This window comes from Elephantulus edwardii, unplaced genomic scaffold (assembly GCF_000299155.1).
Source record: "Elephantulus edwardii isolate Elephantulus edwardi_28Jun2011 unplaced genomic scaffold, EleEdw1.0 scaffold00271, whole genome shotgun sequence".
Lineage (NCBI taxonomy): Eukaryota > Metazoa > Chordata > Mammalia > Macroscelidea > Macroscelididae > Elephantulus > Elephantulus edwardii.
The window spans coordinates 3,541,971-3,561,176 of record NW_006400021.1 but is presented as its reverse complement, the minus strand read 5'-3'; the positions used below and the strand labels follow the sequence as shown (position 1 = coordinate 3,561,176).

Below are 19,206 nucleotides of genomic sequence, written 5' to 3'. Positions count from 1 at the left end.
CCTTCATTAGCAACCATACAGCTGGAGCTCATACAATAACCATACAACTAGAACTTATGCTTTTTCCTGATGGCACTCACCTCTTGATCGGTGAAGATCTCTATGAAGTTCTGGAAGGAGAACGAGCCGGACTGGAGGATGAGCTCACCGGTGTTTTCAAAGCACTGTCCCGTCAGCACCAGCAGCTTGTGTCGGGCAGCGTCTGTGATCATTAAGCGCACCTGAAACGACGTACAGGGAGCCAGGCATGAGGTAAGTAGTACTGCTGCCCCTTCTGGGAGAGGAACCCTTGATACGAATTAACAACAAAACTTACTCATTCTTATTCTCTGGTATTCCTGTTTCCTTTGAGGGGTTGGACATATTGCCATCATCCCCAAAGCCCATGATGCCATTTTCAAATTTTTGCTATAATCAATATTAGCAGTCTTACGTGGATTTGAGGAGAGGTAAGGAAATTGTGTGCAACAATGAGAGATTTTTTTTCAAAGAGAAAAGTGAACTGGGGGAATGGGTAGGGAGGAAAATGTGCAATGATGAATGAATGGAAATCCAAGTTCTCTATAAACTTTTGTTAAAATCTCAACTAAAATAAAATAAAATAAAAAAACCAATCAACAAACAATAGCAGTCATAGACACTTATCCCCCATAGTTCCTTCTCTTTCTCAACACAAGCTTCCAACCTTAGCACACAGGTGTCTCGAAGTATCTGTTAGCAGCAGGTGACCTGTGGGACAAAGGTAAACTTGCAAGCATCTCATATGAGTTACCAAGTATGTCCAAGTCCCCAGGTGACTAGGGAAGGCTAGGTTTCCAGGTGGGGTCCCAAGTTAGCCCTCCCTCCCACCAAGGACCTTTCTCCTTCCTAGCCTGAGCATGCAGTCTCCAAGTGAGTCTTCAAGGAGACTGATAAGGAGCTGAATGTAAACAACATAAACAAAAGGCTATGCCTGAGTGGTAGGGTTTCAAATAGAATTGTCCGTGGTTTGCACTAAAGAACTTTCTGTGCACTCTAAGGTGCAGGAAGCCAGGCAGCCCTTCAGCAGAAACAGGGGCTCCAGGCACCAAGATACTCATTCAGATCACAAATCCGTTCAGCACCCACTCCATGTCAGGCAACATGGTGGACACCAACCAAGTCATGACCCCTATCCCAAGAACCTCACAGTTCAATCAAGGAAAAGCCATATGCCTAATAAAGTATTGCAGCCCCATCTGCTCCACAAGTGAGACCAAGTTCCTGAAAGTCTTTGTTTTTCCTTTTCCATTGGCGCAGCTGTTCTAGGCAGGCTGCCTAGACATACATTAAATCCTCTGCCTTACTTCAGTTATAATTACTTCCTAATTCTGTTAGTCACAGAGAAATGGTTATCCCATCACTTTGCTCCACCATGAGACTTAAAGGAAATATCAAAGAGATCCTGCAGAGTGGAAGCAGGGAGAACTGGAATCAAAACAGTGTACATCATTATAAACAAAAAGTGGCTAAAACCCAAACGTCTATCAAATGGTGAATATACAAACAAAATGTGGTATATCAATACATAGAATAGTATGCATCCAGGAGAAAGAATAAAGCAATGGTAAATGATCCAGGTCATAGTCTTTGCCATTATTTGCTATGCATCAGAGAGCTGGACAATGACTAGGGATGAAATAAGGAGAATTGATGCCTTTGAGCTGTGGTGCTGGAGAAGAGTGTTGAATATACCATGGATGGCTAAGAGAACAAACAAGTTCATACTAGAGAGGGTGAGATAAGGCTGCTCCTTGGAGGTAAGGATTCTGAAGCTTTGTCTGACATACTCTGGACATGTTTCAAGGAGGAAACAGTGTTTGGGAGAGGGATGTCATGCTTGGGAGAGTGGAGGGATAGTGCAGGAGGCAAAGACCCTTGATGAGATGGATTGGTTTAGTGACTGGAGTAATGGGGGTGGGTGTGTCAGAGACAATGAGGTTGGCACAGAATAGAGCAGTGTTTAGGGCTGTTGTACATAGGGTTACTATGAGTTGTTGGTGACCCAACAGCACCTAACAAGTGATAAATGGTAAATGACAGAAGCTAGGTACAAAAGGCCACATTCTACATGATTCTATTTATGGAAATCAATAGGAAAATCTATTTAAAAAAATCCCAAAGAAGTGACTGTCAAGAGCTGAAGGCAGCAAGGCCTGAACTATTTTAGGGTAAATGGAAATGGTCAGGAGTTATATAATGATGATGGTTACACAATTTAGTGAAGACACTAAAAATAACAAAATTTCATACCTAAAGTGGTGAATGTTATTGTATGTAAATTATGTCTTATTGAAAAAAATAATACAAGTTGTAGATAATAAAAAAGATGATCAAATTACAGACAGAAGAGACACCAGGACTTTGGGTATTTTGATGTCCAAGAAGCAACTTGGTCTCAAAAGTGCTAAACAGTAACAAAGGAAATGGAAAATGCAGCTACATCAATTAGCCAAATTCTTATCTCAGAGTGGCTCCAATCACTCACTTTCTGAGGCACCAATTTCACATGGTGATAAATTAACACAAATTAGGAACAAAGCAAACACTCATATTTCTGATTTTACATGCTACAGTCTGTTCTAAGCATTTGACACTTCTCATTACAATACTGGCCATGAATATTGAAGGTAGGCTCTGTTACGATCTTCATGCCATATAGGCGAAAATGGAATCAGACAGTGAGGAATTGGCTTGAGGCTATCAGCTGCTAATGGCAGGTATGGGATTATGAAATCAGATTTCCCTCACCAGGACCCATGCTCCTGACCACTACACCCTCCTGCCTTTCAGCAGTGCAAAAGGATGCAGGGAAGCTCATTCTTCTCCTCTGTTGATTATGGTATTTCCCAGGCTTGGTGTCTATTTCCCTTCCTGCATCCCTCCCAGATGCTATGCCAGCAACATCACCACCCCTCATATGGATTCAAGATTTTCCACTCCCCGGCCCTGGCAAAGCATTGTGATTCCAGTCTGGGTCATTGTCTTTGTCATTGTTGAAGAGGGGAAGAGGGATGTATGAAGTTCAGAGGAACAAGATTGTTAGGGGTGGTTCTGATGCAGAACACCGCTCAATGACTGGGAATTAACAAGCACCACTGCACTGGAACCACTCTCATGTTTTTCTTTGCTGCCACCTGCCCCAATCCCTCCGCCGTCTACCCTCACCTCTCTAATGTGTCAGGTCGCCCCCGCGACTCAGCAGAACCCAAGCCTTACCTCAGTGCTGACTGCTTCATCTGAAGGGTTGATCAGAACCACTGTTTCTAAAACGTCACTTCGATGATGCAGGATTTTCTGGCCTGCAGGCACAAACACAAAGGAGGAAACTTTAGGCTTTTCCAGATCCGAGCTGCCCCGCCCACTTCTGGGAGCAGAGGCGGTTCTCTCTCTGAGGTTGCAAATCTACCACATGAGAATTCCCCACTATCCTGGGAAGCACAACTGGTGTCCCCAAGACGGAGTGTGAGCACCCTGGCGGGCTGCTCCAGGGGTGGGTCTGTGTGGTCTGGGTGCCTCAAGCTCTCATTTTGTGGAGTTAGGAGCTTGATCATCAGCTTTGATGGCTGTTTTCTTCGGAGACAAGAGGTCGGTGCCAGGAAAACTCAAATGTCCCTGACATTTCCTTTCTCATGGTAATTGGGGATGTTTCTCCATATCAGCCTTTCTTCTGCTGAGAACTGCCTGCGCTGAGATTAATTAGAAGCCTTATTGTAAAATGAATGGCATCCAGAAACCTCAGCTAACAATTAGTCCAACAAGGAGAATGGCTGTCTGAGGCAAGCTTACAGTCTGTTGGAGTATTCATTAATTCATTCACTGGGTTGTAGTGGAGAAACGGAAAGTAATGAAAAGTGGGAGGAAAACTCTCCCACTGGACTTCCAATCCAAACCCATTGCCACCAATCTGACTAAAAGATGACCATCTGTTGGCCTTTTGAGGCTGTAAATCTTTTTGGGAGGAGATGGCCTCATTTTTCTCCCTTAAAACAACTGGTGGATTAAAATTGTCAACCTTTTGGTTAGTAACCCAAGATGTAACATACTACGCAACACCAGGGCTTTTGACTGAGAACAAAGAGCAAAGCAAGATGTGCAATCTGAAGGAGTCATTTAAGGAGGGTTAAAATTCTGCTAAGCCTTTGGCATCATATTTCATGAGTTTTAGAATATCCAGTCTTCAGTATGGATTGAAGCTCAATATCAAGAAAACAACGATTCTCACCACTAGGCCAATTGGCAGCATCAGTATGAATGGTGAAGAGACTGAGATAGTTAACAGTTTTAGTTTACTTGGCTCCACAGTCAACACTCTTGGTAACAGCAGCCAGGAAATCAAGAGACGAACTGCATTGGGAAAGTCAGCTGTGAGGGTCCTCTCAAGAGTACTGAAGTGCAACGATGTCAGGCTGGAGACTAAGTTGCGCCTGATCCAGGCTACAGTCTTTGCTATTCCGTGCTATGCATCAGAGAGTTGGACAGTGAATAGGGATGACAGAAAGAGAATTGATGCCTTTGAGTTGTGGTGCTGGAGAAGAGTGTTGAATATACCATGGATTGCTAGGAGAACAAACAGGTTTGTCCTGGGGCGGGTGAAGCCAGAATGTTCCCTGGAGTCAAGGATTCTGAAGCTTCGTCTGACATACTTTGGGCATGTTGCAAGAAGGGACTGGTCCTGGAAGAGGGACATCATGTTTAGGAGAGTGGAGGGGTGGTGCAGGAGAGGAAGACCCTCCATGAGATGGATCTATTCTGTGAGTGGAGTGGTGGGGATGAATGTGTTTGAAACAGCGAGGCTGGCACAGGATAGAACGGCATTTAGGGCTCTTGTAGATAGGGTTGCTATGAGTCGCAAATGACTCAAGGGCACATAACAACAACAACATGGCTCTGGTAGCCTAGTGGTAAGAAGCTGCACTGCAATTCAGAAGACACACAATTCAAATCCACCAGCAGCTCTGTGGGAGAATGATGGACAATCTCCTCCCATGCACTTAGCTGTCTCTGAAAAGAAGCTGGAGGGTCAGCTACGGGATGGTTATAACTCAGAGACACACAACAACAACAACAACAATATGGCTGAGCCAGGGAGTTCTGGTGGCTTAGTGGTGAGGAGCGGTACTGTCAACCCAAAGGCACATGGTTCGAATTCATTCAGTTGTCCCACGAGAGAAAGATGGATTCACCTCTTTCTCCCATGTGATTTACAGCCTCTGCAAACCTAATGGAGGGTCAGCTATAAGCTGTTTCTAACTCAACAGTACATGACAACAACATGGCTGAGCCACCTCCAGGTGACCAGATGATCTACAAAGACTTTCCCTCAACCATGAGATGAAAGGGAGTGGGCAGATGTGTGGCCAAATGTTGGGGATCCATGTGCTGTGTGCTGATGAGATAAAAAAAAAGAGAGTTCCCTCCAACAAAAGGCTGGAAGTCTAGAGAAGAACATGGCTGCTGCTTGGAGCAAGAAAGAAAAGGGAGACAGGAGGAAATGGAATCGAGTGTAAGGTGGACAGAGAACCAAAAGAGAGAGGTATAACATAGAATGACTTATATTAGTAGTCCAGGGAGCACAGCTTAATTAAGAGATTTTTATCACTTATACCATCAAGCAGCTAGCTATACTACAAAACCATTAACAGGCTGAAATACCTCCCTCCACTCCAAGCAACAAGCCCATGGCCCATGCTCATCTGTTGCCTCAGCCTCTCTTACAGCTATTACTCACCAAACAAACCTCACATTAGACATAGATACCCAAACCAAACAATAATAATGGCATTACTATGTGTCAAGCACCATTCCAGTCACTTCCCATACACTTCACAGAGGATTAATTTAATCCTCCAAAGAGAATTCTAGGGAGCACTGGTGGCCCAGTGGTAAGAAGCTGCACTGCAATCCCAAAGGCACGCAGTTCGAATCCAACAGGTGCTCCACGGGAGAAGATGGGCATTCTCCTCCCGTGCAATTAACTGTCTCTGAAAACCCACCAGAGGGTCAGCTATGGGTTGGTTCCAATTTGATGGTGGTAGACAACAACAATAACAACAAAGAGAACTCTATGACATAGGTACTGTTATCATCCCCTTCTATGGTTGAGGAATGGAAATCTCTAACAGAGGAGAATGAATTAGCCCAAGTCACACAATGAGCAGGGAGTCAAGTCAGGATTTGGACCCAAGTAATTTGGTTCTAGAGTCTACAAGCTTAAAGGTGCTCTAGTAGCCTAGTGGTAAGCAGCAGCACAGCAATCCCAAGGCACACAGTTCGAATCGACAGATGCTCCATTGGAGAAGGATGGGCAAACTCCTCAAGTGTGTTTTATTGACTTTGAAAACCTGCTAGAAGGTCAGCTATGGGTTGGTTTCAATAGCAAACAACAAGCTTAATTGTGATTCCATAGTGTCAGAGGTAACTGGTAGTTCCTGGGGCCGAGATTTAGAAAACTGGAGAAAGCACAGGATATCCAAGGCCCAGGAGGAGCTGGGGCCAAGTCCAAAGAAGTAAAACCAGAAATGTGCTTGAAGAAGCAGGAAGCCAGAAAGCATTAGAAGAAAACTGGAAAAATACAGGACAGGTAAGTGTGGCAGAACATGCAAATAAAAGGGGGTAAAATGAAGAGAAGGTGTGTGAAGTTTTATTGCCAATGCCTAAAATGCAAAGCAACTCCCAAACTCCACACAACTGGAACTAAAGGAGCAGAGCTTGAAGAAAAGAGGGGGGGAAAATTCAAACTAAGCCACAGGAAAGAAAGGTCTTTTATTATGAATGCCGAAGTCTGTAATTTTGTTGAGAATTGCCTTTGCACTTGGCTGTTTTTGCCTCTGAGAATCATGTACATTTTAAAGCAAAAACCAAGCAAAACTAAGTAGGCAAATGATAAAAGGAAATTAGAAAAACACAGAAATACCCACTGTCCAGAGCCTTCCTTCGGGTAACCCCTTGAAATTAAGACTTGAAAAATGTCATGAAAGATAAGCAGAGACAGAACAAAGCAATGCCTAAGAAAGACCAAGCAGAAAGAAATCATTTCCTTGACCATACTTTTGGCATTTCTAGCACCAAAAACATCAGACAGGAGTATGACCAGAGTGGTGACTACCTTTTGGAGAAATTCATTAAGTTAGGACTTAAGCAAGTTCCATGAAAGTGACTCCCTCCCCAAAGCATGATAAAAAAACCAGAACCTCCTTCCTCCTAAGGGATCTTACATGATTATCCCAACCTGGCTAACTGCACCCTTCAAGACTCGTGTCCAGGCAACAAGAGCCCAGCACAGCCTGAGCTTCAGCCACATCCAGCACGTCCTTCCCCAGACAGGCAAGTAAGGATGATGCCTGTTGCCACGGCGCTGCCCAGCAGGAGGGTTCTTACCATCTGCAAAAAGGTCCTTTCCTCTTTGGCTTCATCACTTGCACAAACAAAACAAATGCCATATGACGGCTGCTGTTTACCTCAACTCCTCTCAACTCAGCTTCAGACCTGTTTGTCCAGAAAGTCGACTAACAATTTTCTCTGTGTCCATCTTTGGTAATACTGCGAGGAAGATGGTACCAAGATTCCATAGCCGCTCCTTCAACAAAAGCCTTTTTATAGGACTTGATTTGAATGAAGGAGGGGACTTAGAGAGAAGCCCCTGCTCTTGTCACAGCTGAATGGCTGGCCAGGTTCTGCTGCAGGACCAACTGTCCCAGCCTCTAACAGACTAGGTCCCGGGTGCAGTATCCCCACCCAAGGCAAACCCGTGAGATGCCAAGCTTGGCCAGCAGCTCTCAGCTCAGGCTGTTGGGACGCTCACAAAGTTGCATATTTGGGGAATGTTTCACGCTGGGCAGCAGGCCAGGCATTCTGAAGGCCAGGCTACCACCCTTGGCTGTAAAGGTCTCATTCAGCTGCTTCAAAAAAGAAGTTCCCAGGAAGGACAGACAACATGTTTCTAGACTCTCTCCCCACCATTAGAGTCTACTCTCCCCATGCTTGGCCTTCCTCAAAAGGAAATCACGTAGCAGTCCCAGCGAAGAGTTAACTTCTTCAACACTGGTCTGAGGGACACCAAGTGGGGGCTTGCTGTGGAAAGACTGTGGCACTGACTGAATAGAAGTCTACGAGGCTCTTTCTCCACACATTGTTGTTTGGCGCCTTCAAGTAAGTTCTGACTCATAACGACTGTGTGTATAACAACAGAATGAAGCACTGCCCAATCCCGTGACATCCCCACTACTGCTGTTTTGCTGGTGCAGCCACTCTGCCCATCTATCTCACTGAATGCCTCCCGCTTTGTTGACGATTCCACTTTTCCAAGCATGATGCCCTAGAGACTAGCCTCTCCTGGTACGCCTGAAGCCAAAGTATATGAGATGAACTCCTACCATCCTAGCTACTAAGGGCACGTCGGTTGCACTTCTACCAATATAGCTTCATTCTGGTAATCTGGTAGAGTTTTCTTTGACAGCACCATGAATGCAAATGCATCATTTCTTCTTTGGGTTCCTTATTTGTTATCAGCATCCACATACACATGAAATGACTGAAAGTATCACACTACCAATGTAATTATGAAGGCTTGACCACTGGGGGAAAACCCTATTATGTGGGTAGCGCTAATGGTTATGCTCCCAGCTGCTAATGGAAAGGTTAGTAACTCAAAATCCACCCAGATGTACTTTAGAAGGCCTGCAATCTAAGTGTAAAAGATCACAAACATTGAAAACCTACAGAGCATAGTTCTACTTTGAAATACACGTGGCAACCATGACTGGAAATTGACTCAACGACAACTGGTGTGTGTGTGTGTGTGTGTGTGTGTGTGTGTGTAGATTCTTTTTTTTTTTTTGAAAATGGCTTTTATTTGATATCATGATCCAGCACAAGAAATATTCCCAATGTAAATGAGCAGAAATCATGGTTGTTGTTGTTAGGTGCTATCAAGTTGACGACAACTCATAGCGACCCTATGAACAATAGACTTGAACCCTACCCTATCCTGTGTATGCATCCCAATTGCCTTCAAGCTCTAGCCCATTGTTTCAATCGGGTCTCCACCTTACCCGAAGGTCATCCTCTCCTTCCCCAACCATCTACTTTTCCCAGTATGATGTCTTTTTCCAAGGACTGGCTCCCCCTGAAAACATTCCCAAACCACAGAGTTAAAAAGGGAATACATGAGGTAAAGCAGAACTGGAGTTATGGAACTAGAAGTAAGACTCAGTAAATTAATAATGCTACAAGCACAAAATGTCTTCCCCCCAAAGTCCATTTTCATTAAAGAAAGGAAAGAGGAACAGACAGAATGAGAGCACTGAGTGTTCGCCAACTCTATCTCTTCACTAATGTGGATTTTTGGAGGAGAAGTCTCTAATCTCTTGTGCAAAAACTACATCCCAGGACAAGACTCAGCTAAACAGTTAAAAACAAGAAACAAAGGGTGCTCGGGGCAGAAACTAAAAATTAATTAAATTAAGTTTCCCCTAAACCAAAACTAAACCCACTACTATCAATTCCATCTAACAGGGGACAGAGCAGATCTGTCACATAGTTTCCAAGGCTATAAATCTTTATGAAGTAGATTGTCTTATCCTTCTACCACAGAGTAGCTAGTGGGTTCAAACTAGCAACCTTTTGGGTATTAGTCACTCTGTTTTGCTACTGGACCACCAAGTCCTGGAAGCTTAGTGGTAAAGAGCTGTTCTGCCAACCTAAAGGCATGTAGTTCAGTTCCACCAGCTGCTCCACTGGGTTACAGATAGGCAATCTTTCCCCATGCAATTTACAAGTCTCTGAAAGCTCACTGGAGGGTCAGCTGTGGGCGGGTTCCCACTCAGCAGTACTCAGTAACAACTGTGCCACCTGATTTCCTTTCTCTAGGCAGCTCTTGTTTTTATTGGTTTTCATTCACTTAGTCAAATATTTTGTTTTCTACATTACAACTGTACAATGCCATTATTTACAGTGTCTTAACAACTTTTTGATTTTGAAATAACATCCCAGGCTCACAGCCATATCACCTTCAACGTGCTTAATCTAATTTGAAATAATATTCAGGCCTCATTCCTGCAGCAACCAATATAAATGCAAAGCAGAAATGTGGTCTGTTTGGAGAGAAAGGGAGCTGGAGGTGGGAGGAGCTGTAAAATGGCTGAATCAGCAAAGCTTCCTAATGAATCTTCTTTTCTTCTGGAGAACAGAAACAGCCATCAGCAGCTCCAGAGGGCACACAGAAGTCTTCTGTCTCCCTGATAGTTAATGTTGGGACACAAAGCAACCCCTGGGCCCTGCCTGGCAGATGTCGGCTAAACTCCCTCCTCAGACGTTACCAGTAAGTAAGGTAATCTCATGAACAGTACAAAGACCTCCTAGAAGCCTTCGATCATTTCTCCTTGTCCTCCCCTCCTTCTATCCCACCTAAAGATTTCTAAGCAAGAAAAATAAAGGGGGGGGGAATGGTGTGGATATAGGTTACCTGGTAACTGTGCTTCAGAGAAGACTCAATGAGCATCTTTCTTCCCAGATGCCCCACTGTTTTGGTCAGAGGGGGATCCAGAAGAAGGATTAAGGGCTGCTGTTTCTTGGAACAATAATCACCTCAGACCTGAGGGAGAATGAGATCATGGACACAGACTGGACAGTTAAATCCCCTCACCCCACTGCTGAGGCGCTTTTAAAAACAAAGGTGCTGGGAGACTTGGTTATCTTCTGATTGCAAGGTTCCCCAAAGACCAAGAACGTCAGCACAGAAAACAGAAAGCAAACACATTCCCTCTCAAGGGATGAAAACTAACATGGAGGGAAGGTGTGGCACCCCCTGGATTTCCCAGAGGCCCACACACATCAACACCAATTGGTTCATCTTTTCAGATCAGCTGTTCTTGCAGACCTCTGCCTCAGGCTCAGAAAATAACCCCTTCTAGGCTGGGTGTTTCATGGGCAACTGAGAGTGTGGTTGAAAAGATAGTAAATGCATAATCCAATCATGCATGCTGCTTTTAAGATCTTATCTAAAGTATTTTATCTGCAGTAATGAAACTGTTTTTATTGTTATGTGGACTCCTAACTTGATAAAAAATAAATAAACACCACCACCAAAACCCCCAAAACACTCAATGCAAGACTAATGCCTGTAAGCAGTTACTGGTAACATCTAATTCTTTGACCCCTGGAAGGCCAAGACCAATAAAACTTTATACACATGTTGTTGTTGTTGCTATGTGCCATCGAGTCGCCTGCAACTCATAGCGACCCTATGTACAACAGCCCTAAACTCCGCTCTGTCCTGTGCCAACCGCACTGTCTCTGACACTCCCATCCCGATTATTCCAGTCACTGAATCAATCCACCTCATAGAGGGTCTTCCCCCCCTGCGCTGTCCCTCCACCCTCCCAAGCATGATGTCCCTCTCCAAGGACCAGTCCCTCCTGGCAACATGTCCAAATAGAACCTTATTTAATCCTAGTATGAAATGGTTGGAATAAATCTCACCCTACTCTTGGCACTCTCTGCAATGCTAACTCAAAGCTGGCACCTCTTTGGAAGTTTGAATCCAGCAGCAACTCCTCCAGAGAAAGACGGGCAATCTCCTCCCATAAAGATTTACAGCCTCTGAAAACTGCTGGAGGGTCAGCTATGAGGCAGTTTTGACTCAAAGGTGATGAGTTCTTTGAGATGTTTCAGGAACCAAAGCTCTCAGGTTTAATGACTCAAGTTCTCACAAACAATTTGGAGGTATAGAACAAGAAGCAGTGTCACATGCCTCCGGGGCACCCAGAGCTGGGGGAAGGACTGTAACACCATTCTTTCTTATCTTGATCCACTCCAGTCCAAAATGAAATTTTCAAGTTGTGATGCCAAGATTTTCCTTCCTCCGAGATAAACACGCAGCCCGAGATGGTCAGGACAGTGCTGGTCAGCCAAGGCCTGCTGAAATCCAAGGCACGAGGAAAATCATTCTGGCACAAGGGGTCTGGCACCCCGGCCTCCCACACACAGCACAGGGGCTAATTCCCTCTTTGTTTCTGCTCAATAATCAGAGTCAAGTTCTCGCCCACTTTCTCTGTGATATTCCCAGAAAAGGCTTTTCTGTAGGAAGCACATTATTGGTTCATCCTCGATGCCTGTTGCTGCGTGTTACATCATTCCCAAAACATTGACTTTTTTTCCAAGAGAATAATAAATTAATAATAATAAATCCACTGTACACAAGTACAGGAGCTTTTGTATATATGAGTATATAATTTTTCTTATTTAAATTACTTAACTGTTCCCTTTCTAGGCATTGCTTATTGCCGGGGAATTAAGCATTAATTTGACATTGAACATTTTGTTCAGGATTAGTCAGTTTAGGTTTAGTCATTATAGAATTTGTATATACCTGTGGTTCTCCATATTTTCTAAACCTTGCTGCAGTTAAGTGTGCTGAGTTTGTTTGGGCTGCTCTCATTTGTCTCTTAGTCCTTCCACACCATTTCCCTTTGGGTTCTCTGCCATCTTCTGTTTATGCCTTCTGGTCTCTTAGCTGCTTAGATAAGCAAAACAATGCAAACCCCAGACTTCCAGGGTCTCTACTTTTCCTAACTGTATTTACAGTACACAGATGCAAACTGAGGCTTCAGGTAGGGTGGCCTTGTTCCTGGCTGCAGAGCCGGCTTCAGTTTGCATTTCACAACACATCATGTTCCATCTGTTCCCGCCAGAAGCACAACACCTGGGATGCAAGATGACAAGAGATTCTGATTTCTTTTTTTGGGTACTGTTCTTATTTCATACCCTTTCCAAATCCTCTCTTGAATGTTTTCTTTTCCTACCTAGTTCCATATTCTAAGTCTACATCCTTTTACCCTCTTTTTTTGACAGTCTTAGGTAAAAGAATGGGAACCCAGAATATAAAAAAAATTTACAAGGCATTTCTGTGTCCACAATATCAATATAGCTCACAATAAACAAAACAAAAATGAGTAAATATATATACTCTGAAAAAAATTAGAAATAAATGCACATTCTTTTTCTTCTCTATTTTTTTGTTAGTCTCTCCAAGAAGTAGAAATTAATGTCATAGATATTGCTGATGAAAACTTGGCTCCCAATAGGGAGGGCATCTAAGGAGAGGCAGCAATGCCAGATACTGGCGCCAATGAGGTGGATAAGCAAATGAAAGGTTGTTTCTTTAATCTACAGCTACTACAGTGTTTTAAAAGGAAACCTGGTGAAGGACATGTGATAAGTTTGGTTCATAACCAATTATGGTCATATTGCAAAGAAAGAAACAAGAAGCAGTCATTCAAACAGAGCTGGGGCTATTTTCTGGTTTAAAATCAGGAAAGGTACGCATCATTATTGCATTCTTTCTCCATGTTTATTCAATTTATATGTTGAACAAATAACCCGAGAAGCTGAACTATGAAGACAAGTTCAAAGAAAAGACTCATCAACAACCTACATTATGTAGTAACATAACTCTCCCTGCTGCAAGGGAAGAGAATTGGAAGCATCTACTAAGCAAGATCAAAGGCTACATAGCCTTCAGTATGAATTACACACAAATACAAGAAAACAAAAATCCTCCCAGTTAGACCAAAAAGTAACATCAAGATAAATGGTAAACAGACTGAAGTTGGGTTTTACTTATTTAGATCTACAGAAGAAGACTCAATGCCTTCAAATTATGGTGCTGAAGAAGAGTCTTGAACATACTATGGACTGCTAAGGAAACAAATCCATCTGTCTTGGAGAGGGTGAAACCTCTCCTAGGAGGCTAGGATTTTGAAGCTCCGACTCACATAGTTTGGGCACATGGCCAGGAGGGACCGGTCCTTGGAAAAGGACATCATGCATGGAAGGGTGGAGGGACAAAGCAGGAGAGGAAGAGTCTGGATTAAATGGATTGATACAGTGACTGGGGCGATGTGGATGGGTGTATTAGAATTAGTGAGACTGGCTCAGGACAGGGCAGGCTTCAGAGCTCCTGTACATAGGGTCACTATGGGTCACAGATGATGACACATAACAACAGTCAACATCCATGGAAGCAGCAGTTTAGAACTCAATGTATTGCATTGGTCAAATCTGCTGTAAGGACTTCTTTAAAGTGCCAAAGAGCTAGGATGTCACTTAAAGACTAAGGTGTGCCTGCCACAAACCATGATATGTTCAAGTGCTTCATAGGTATGTAAAAGTTGGACAATGAAAAAGGAAGACCAAAGAGGAAGTAGTGAATTTGGATTTGGGGATTGGTGAAGAACACACCATGGACTGTCCAAGAATGAACAAATTTGTCTTGAAAGAAGCAGAGGCAAAATGTTCTCTAAAACCAAGGATGATGAGAGTTTATCTCATGTCCTTTGGACATGTTATCAGGAGGAACCAGTCCCTGGAGATGGAGATCACGCTTCGTAGAGTAGAGAGGCAGCGAAAAAGCGGACACACAGTGGCTGCAACAATAGGCTCAGATACAGCAAGGATTGCAAGGATAATGTAGGACTGGCTGGGGGCTTCGTTCTCAGGTACACAAGGTTGCTGTGAGTTGGGACCTACCTAACAGCATCTAACAACAACAGGAATAAAGGAAAGGTGGTGGTGCACTGACTGGTCAGGCCTCCTTAAAAACAAAGAGCAACATCTACCTCGTTCTTTTCGTCCACCAAGTGCTTTTCTCTGTATTAATTCATTTGAACCTTGATGACAGCGTTCCAATTCTATGAACTCTCATGAATTGGCTTCTTAATGCCAAGTCCTGTTCTCTAATTTGATGCTGACAAAAATATTTCCACTCTCCATGCACAAGAACATAGCCATTTCTGTCTTCATGATGTGATGAGCCCCAGAGCCAAGGAAAGAACAGTCTACCTACGCACTTGAGAAAGATGTGTATTTTTTTTTCCAGGCACTAGGATAGGGACTTTTATTTTTTTAAAAACCCCTGCCATGAAATGAATTCATGGTGACCTCATATAGCAAAGTAAACTGCTCAGAGTTTTTAATGGTTGATTTTTTTTTCTTCTTTTCAGAAGGAGATCTCCAGCCCTCTCTTCTGAAGTGCCTCTGAGTGGACTTGAAATATCAACTTTCCTGTTACCATGCTACTGTACCAGCCTGGGAATCCATTTAAGGTAGGATGATTTGAACAGTTTCCAGAATTTAACCCAGAAAATCAGTGCTATTTAACCCAGTAAAATCACTTTGATCAACTGAGCATTGAAAGGAAAACATGCATGGGATCAAGGAATAGGAGTAGCAATTCCTATCCTGAAAAGCAAACAGTTTAATGGTTTGATAGGGAGACTTGGTAGTTTTGATACTGTCTCATTCGGGAAACTTAAGTAGCAGTGTTTGACACACTGAGGTGTTCAATCAATATTTGATAAAGGAATGAATAATAAAAAATGGCTAGGATATATTGAATAACTTCCCTGGGCTTGACCCTAATTCTTTAAAAGCATTATAGTAAGTAACCTTCATATTAGCCCCGTAGATAAGTGCCATTCCTATTTTACTGGTGAAGAAACAGCAGCATAGAACAGTTAATCAACAGCCCAAGAATCGGCACAAGGAAGTAGAGGAGCTAAGATAGAACCCCAGGTGGTCAGTCTCCAGTGCCCAGGCTCTTGACCAACAGGTCATTTTTTTTTTTTTTAACTGTCAACAACTTCATCTTACATTAATCCACAGTTAACAACATTGGTACCAGTAGTCAAGAAATCAGGAGATATATTGCAGTTAGGGAACCTCTCCAAATTTTTATTTTATTATTTTTTTGTTGTTAATTGACAGTCTATTCATTGTCCATTTTTTTCCCCCATTTGCACTTTTCTCCCCTCCTAATCCTTTCCCCTAGTACACTACCCTCTTGGAAAAGTAAAAGAAAAATTCTTTCATTGTTTTACAAACCCTCCCCCAGGTTCACTCCACTATGCAGCCTTTGCTCTGGACTCCTGTCATGACAGAAATATCTCTAATCACATATCGCTTTTAAACAGTTTTCTCCCTCATCTGTTTCAATGCAGTATGCATTATTGAACCCATCTTTCTCAGTCTCCCCCCAACCCCGATGTCAGTCTTGTTTTACAACAGTGGCACCATGCAGTATTTTTCCTTTTGTGACTGAGATACTGCACTCAGCATAATATCCTCCAGGGTCACCCATTTTTAATAATATTGCATGAGTTCCTTGTTTTTCAATGCAGCGTAATATTCCATTGTGTGAATATACCACAGCTTCTCTATCCATTCATTTGTTGATGGGCCCTTAGGTTGCTTCCAACTCCTTGCTACTGTGAACAAAGCCACAATAAACATGGGTGTGCATATATCTGTTTGGATGTCAGTTATGGTCTCTTTGGGGTATATTCCCAGTAGTGGAATTGCTGAGTCAAATGGTATCTCTATTTGCAACTTTTTGAGAAAGCACCACACCACCTTCCATAGTGGGTGCACCATTTTACACTCCCACCAACAGTGAATAAGGGTTCCAGTTAGTTTCTCCACAACCTTGCCGGCATCTGTTGCTTGCTGTTCTATTACATTTTGCTATTCTGACTGGGGTGAGATAATATCTCATAGTTGTTTTCCAACAGGTCATTTTAAAAGGCAACAATGAAGATGGGTGAGAGTGAGTTTGTTGGGGGTGTGTTTAGTTTGAGGTCTCTGCGGGATATGCAGGTTGCTCTGTCCAACAGGCAGTAGGTTGGGCCAGGAGCCCAGATCTGGGAGGCATGAGCATATTTTTAGTTGATGCTCTTGGGAACACAGTTAGAGCCACTTGCCAAGAATAGTGTTGGGAAATGCCACGGTATAGAGTTCCTGGGAGCTGCAAGTGCTTACTGCATGCAGCTGTTAATGGAAAAGTTAGGCCTTCAGGCCCACCCACCAGTGCCTCAGAAGATAGGCCTGATGATGCAAGTCCTAAATGCGTGCTATTGAAAACCTGTAGAGCTGTTATACTCTGTCGCCATGAGTGGAAGTCTGCTTGACAGCAAATAGAAAAGATGGTCAGGCAAAGGCAGGACAAAGAGATGAAGCAAAAGCGCCAAGGAATTAGTTATTGGTGCCACCTCCTTTTCTGCTTCGATTCCTCCGCTCACCAGCTGAGGCTCCCTGTCACTGACACGGACACAGTTCTCTGGCACCGTCCTGACGTGCAAAGCTAGGTTCACCTCTACGCAGAGAAGAAGGGAAGAAAGAATCCAATGAGATCATAATTCACACTTGACTTTCAAATTCGACACAACACGTACTGCATGTGACACATAGATCCCCTACAATACAGTACATGGTCTCAGGGCACCGCTCCTTCTCCTGTTGGAGTTCTGGGAGACCAATTGTCTATTGTTGTAAGGTATCAGAGGTGGCTCTCCCACTTAGCCACCCCACATACAACAGAAGGAAGCCCTGCCCAATCTCCCTTGTGCTTAAGCCCACTGTTGCAGTCACTGTCCCAATCCATCTCATTGAGAGTCTTTCTCTCCTTTGCTGACCCTCTATATTTTTCCAAGTGTGATGTCTTTTTCCTGGTACTAGTCCCTTCTTCTAAGGAGCATTTTGGCTGCACTTCTTCCAAAACAGATTTGTTCCATATTCAATATTCTTCACCACCATCACACGTCAAAGGCATCAATTCTTCTTCAGTCTGCCTAGCGGAGGAAGATCAACAATTCTCAAGTGTTTAGCTACCCTACAATCGCCTGAGAGGCTCAATTAAATGCAGACTTACCAGGCTAGCCTCAGAAATTATATTCAGGTGGTATGGACTGGGGCCCGAGCAGTACAGGTAATAAACATTTTCTTGAGTAACAACAAAATAATAAATGACTATTGAAAACTACCTTCACATTTTTTTATGTTTGTTATATGTTAGCCTCCTGATGTCTGAACATAATGCTAGAATTATTTCCCTTGGGAGTAAATGTGATAATTAAAGGCTCAAACAACTTTTCCTGCTTATGTATTGATTTTTGGAATTATTTGACAGGCTTAGCCGACATTTAATTTGCCTTCAAACTCCTGCCATTTATCACAGCCAGGAAAATGTCTGAACTTTCACCTTCATCTGTTCCTGTTCAGACCAAATTATCACACTATTCACCCTCAAAATCAGAACAAAATCAAGTTAGGTATTTTTGGTATCTGATCAGGAAATAGAAAAAGCGAGAAAAAACCCACAAACAGCTGACGTGACACATATTAAACCTCTCACTGTAGTAGAGGTAGAACTGATTCACAGCTGACCCTCCAGGGGGTTTCACGTTCACAAAGATCCTCCGTACACCAGAGCAAAACCTTGCCAGTCCAGCTCACCCTCACATTTGCACTGTGTTTAAGGGTCTTCTTCTACTCTGGCCCTTCTGAGAGCACATTAACCCAGTCAAGTCATTGCCGTCAAGCCACAACTGGCTCATGGCTGACCCTCCAGTGTATTTCTGAGGCTGTGAACTGCACAGGAGAAGACTCCATCATTCTCCCTTAGAGTCAATGGTGGATTTGAACTACCAGAGAGGCGCATCCTTTAGTTTAGCTGCATAACCCTCTATGGACTATGCCACCAGAGTTCTGCTTCTCTGAGACAGTTTGAATCTATTTCCCCCTGAGTAAAATCCATATTTGAATTGTGGTGCTAATAAGAATGTGCAACATTAATGAATGAAAATTAACTTTTCTGTAAACTTTTGTTAAAAAATCAAAATTTGTATATATATAATGCAGAATATGCTATGGATTTCCAGAGGAATAAACAAATCTATATTAGAAGTAATACAACCAAAATGTTCCTTAAAACCAATGTTCATCGCAGCATTATTCACTGTCACAAGAACATGAAAACAGCCCAAATGTCCAACCACAAACAAATGGATTGAGAAATTATGGTCCATTCACACAACAGAATACTACACAGCATGCAGGAGCAATGATTTTGTAAAGTATTACCTAACTTGTGAGGGGCTGGAGAGCATTATACTGAGTGAACTAACTCAGTCCCTCAAGGATAAATATTTTATAAAACCATTATTATAGAATGAGTAGAAGGCTCCAAGAGGGGTGGGGTAGGGTGGAAGCAGAGGGATGAGGGTGTGCAGGGGGAGGGGCGATTAATTATGGAGTTGTACAATTTGATAGGTGGGGGCGTGAGAGAAATTGGAAGATTCTGTTCTCGAAAACAGTGTATTTGTTCAGCATTTCTTAAGCTCAAGGAACTGAAGA

General features: G+C 43.1%; 1 protein-coding gene across 1 annotated transcript in view; it reads right to left on the bottom strand.

Annotated features, from left to right (window-relative positions):
• Positions 1 to 19,206, bottom strand: part of MAP1B (microtubule-associated protein 1B) — a 123,872-nt gene that overhangs the window by 22,978 nt on the left and 81,688 nt on the right. The window contains exons 3-4 of the mRNA XM_006900038.1: positions 3,238 to 3,320; positions 81 to 221 (exon numbers count right to left, since the gene is read on the bottom strand). Coding sequence (XP_006900100.1) covers positions 81 to 221; positions 3,238 to 3,320 — 224 coding nt within the window. The remainder of the gene's footprint in view (positions 1 to 80; positions 222 to 3,237; positions 3,321 to 19,206) is intronic.